Source organism: Nanorana parkeri, unplaced genomic scaffold (genome assembly GCF_000935625.1).
Source record: "Nanorana parkeri isolate BGI_ZX_2015 unplaced genomic scaffold, ASM93562v1 scaffold2694, whole genome shotgun sequence".
In the NCBI taxonomy this organism is placed as follows: domain Eukaryota; kingdom Metazoa; phylum Chordata; class Amphibia; order Anura; family Dicroglossidae; genus Nanorana; species Nanorana parkeri.
In genome coordinates, this window is record NW_017308962.1 from 60793 (window position 1) to 61807 (window position 1015).

The 1015-nt window shown below is 53.4% G+C and overlaps 1 protein-coding gene across 1 annotated transcript in view; it reads right to left on the minus strand.

Annotated features, from left to right (window-relative positions):
- Positions 1 to 1015, minus strand: part of FBXO42 (F-box protein 42) — a 22061-nt gene that overhangs the window by 2335 nt on the left and 18711 nt on the right. Inside the window, exon 9 of the mRNA XM_018574046.1 lies at positions 538 to 654. Within this exon, the coding sequence (XP_018429548.1) occupies positions 538 to 654 (117 nt within the window). The remainder of the gene's footprint in view (positions 1 to 537; positions 655 to 1015) is intronic.

The following is a 1015-nucleotide window of genomic DNA, read 5'->3' on the forward strand; positions in this document are numbered from 1 at the left end:
CCACCACTCGGCAACCAGGAGGAGATGTAAAAAGGTGAATTATTCTTCTATAGTCTTATAAGCAAATTATTTCACACGTTTTATAGTCAGATGATCAACAAAAAGAAAGGACACCTGGAGTTACCCCGTCACGGGCAGGAACATGCATGCAGATTGAGGTCACTTCCAGAGCCCCCAGAAGCTGCAGCACTGAGCGAATATCCAGCCCAGGCCCACCCACCGCTGAGAAGACAAAGTCCAGAACACTCAGCTTGTCAGGGTCTCCTGTGTTCTGGAAGAAACATTAAACTACATAGGAAGCCGGAGGTGCCAATGCTCGGTGGTAATGACAGGTACACTTTAAAGGTGTCCAGCTCCTTCAATATTAATGTACTCAATACAAAGAACCTCCTCTCATTCTAGGCCATGTGGGCCAGCCGGTGCAGAGATGACAGAACACCGATGCACCTTCCCAACCTTCCTGCAGGTGGTGCTATAGGCAGAGACCTGCGAGAACCTCCTCTCCCTCCATAGACTACCACAATCTCCATGACTCACCCTACAGGCCGGGTGACACCACAGCTCCGGCGCTCCATGCTCCTCATTCTCCACCTTCAGCTGCTGCCAGGTCCAGGGGGTCGTGTCCATGTGGAGGAGCCAGGCGTCTTTAAAGAGCTGCCAGAGGACAGAATAATAATAAAAGGGATATTAATCTTGGCTACCCACAGACTACGGTGATTCCGTACATTTCCATCCGTTACCGAAGAACATCCCAGAACATGTTTAACCTCTTGCCGTCCGCCCGTAGTAAAAAAACGGACGGACGGCACTGCAGCATCTGCGGGTTGCCGTCTCCAGACGGCAATTTTTTTCTGCTCGCGCGCGCCCCCTAGCGGGCACGCACGGGCAGAAAAGACCCGCGCTAAATGCACACACCCGTTACCGGGTGTTTCACATATAGGCGATCGGCGGGTCCATAGCCGATCGCCTATATGTGCTCGTTCGCGGCAGACCCCCCCCCCCCCCCCCCCCCCCC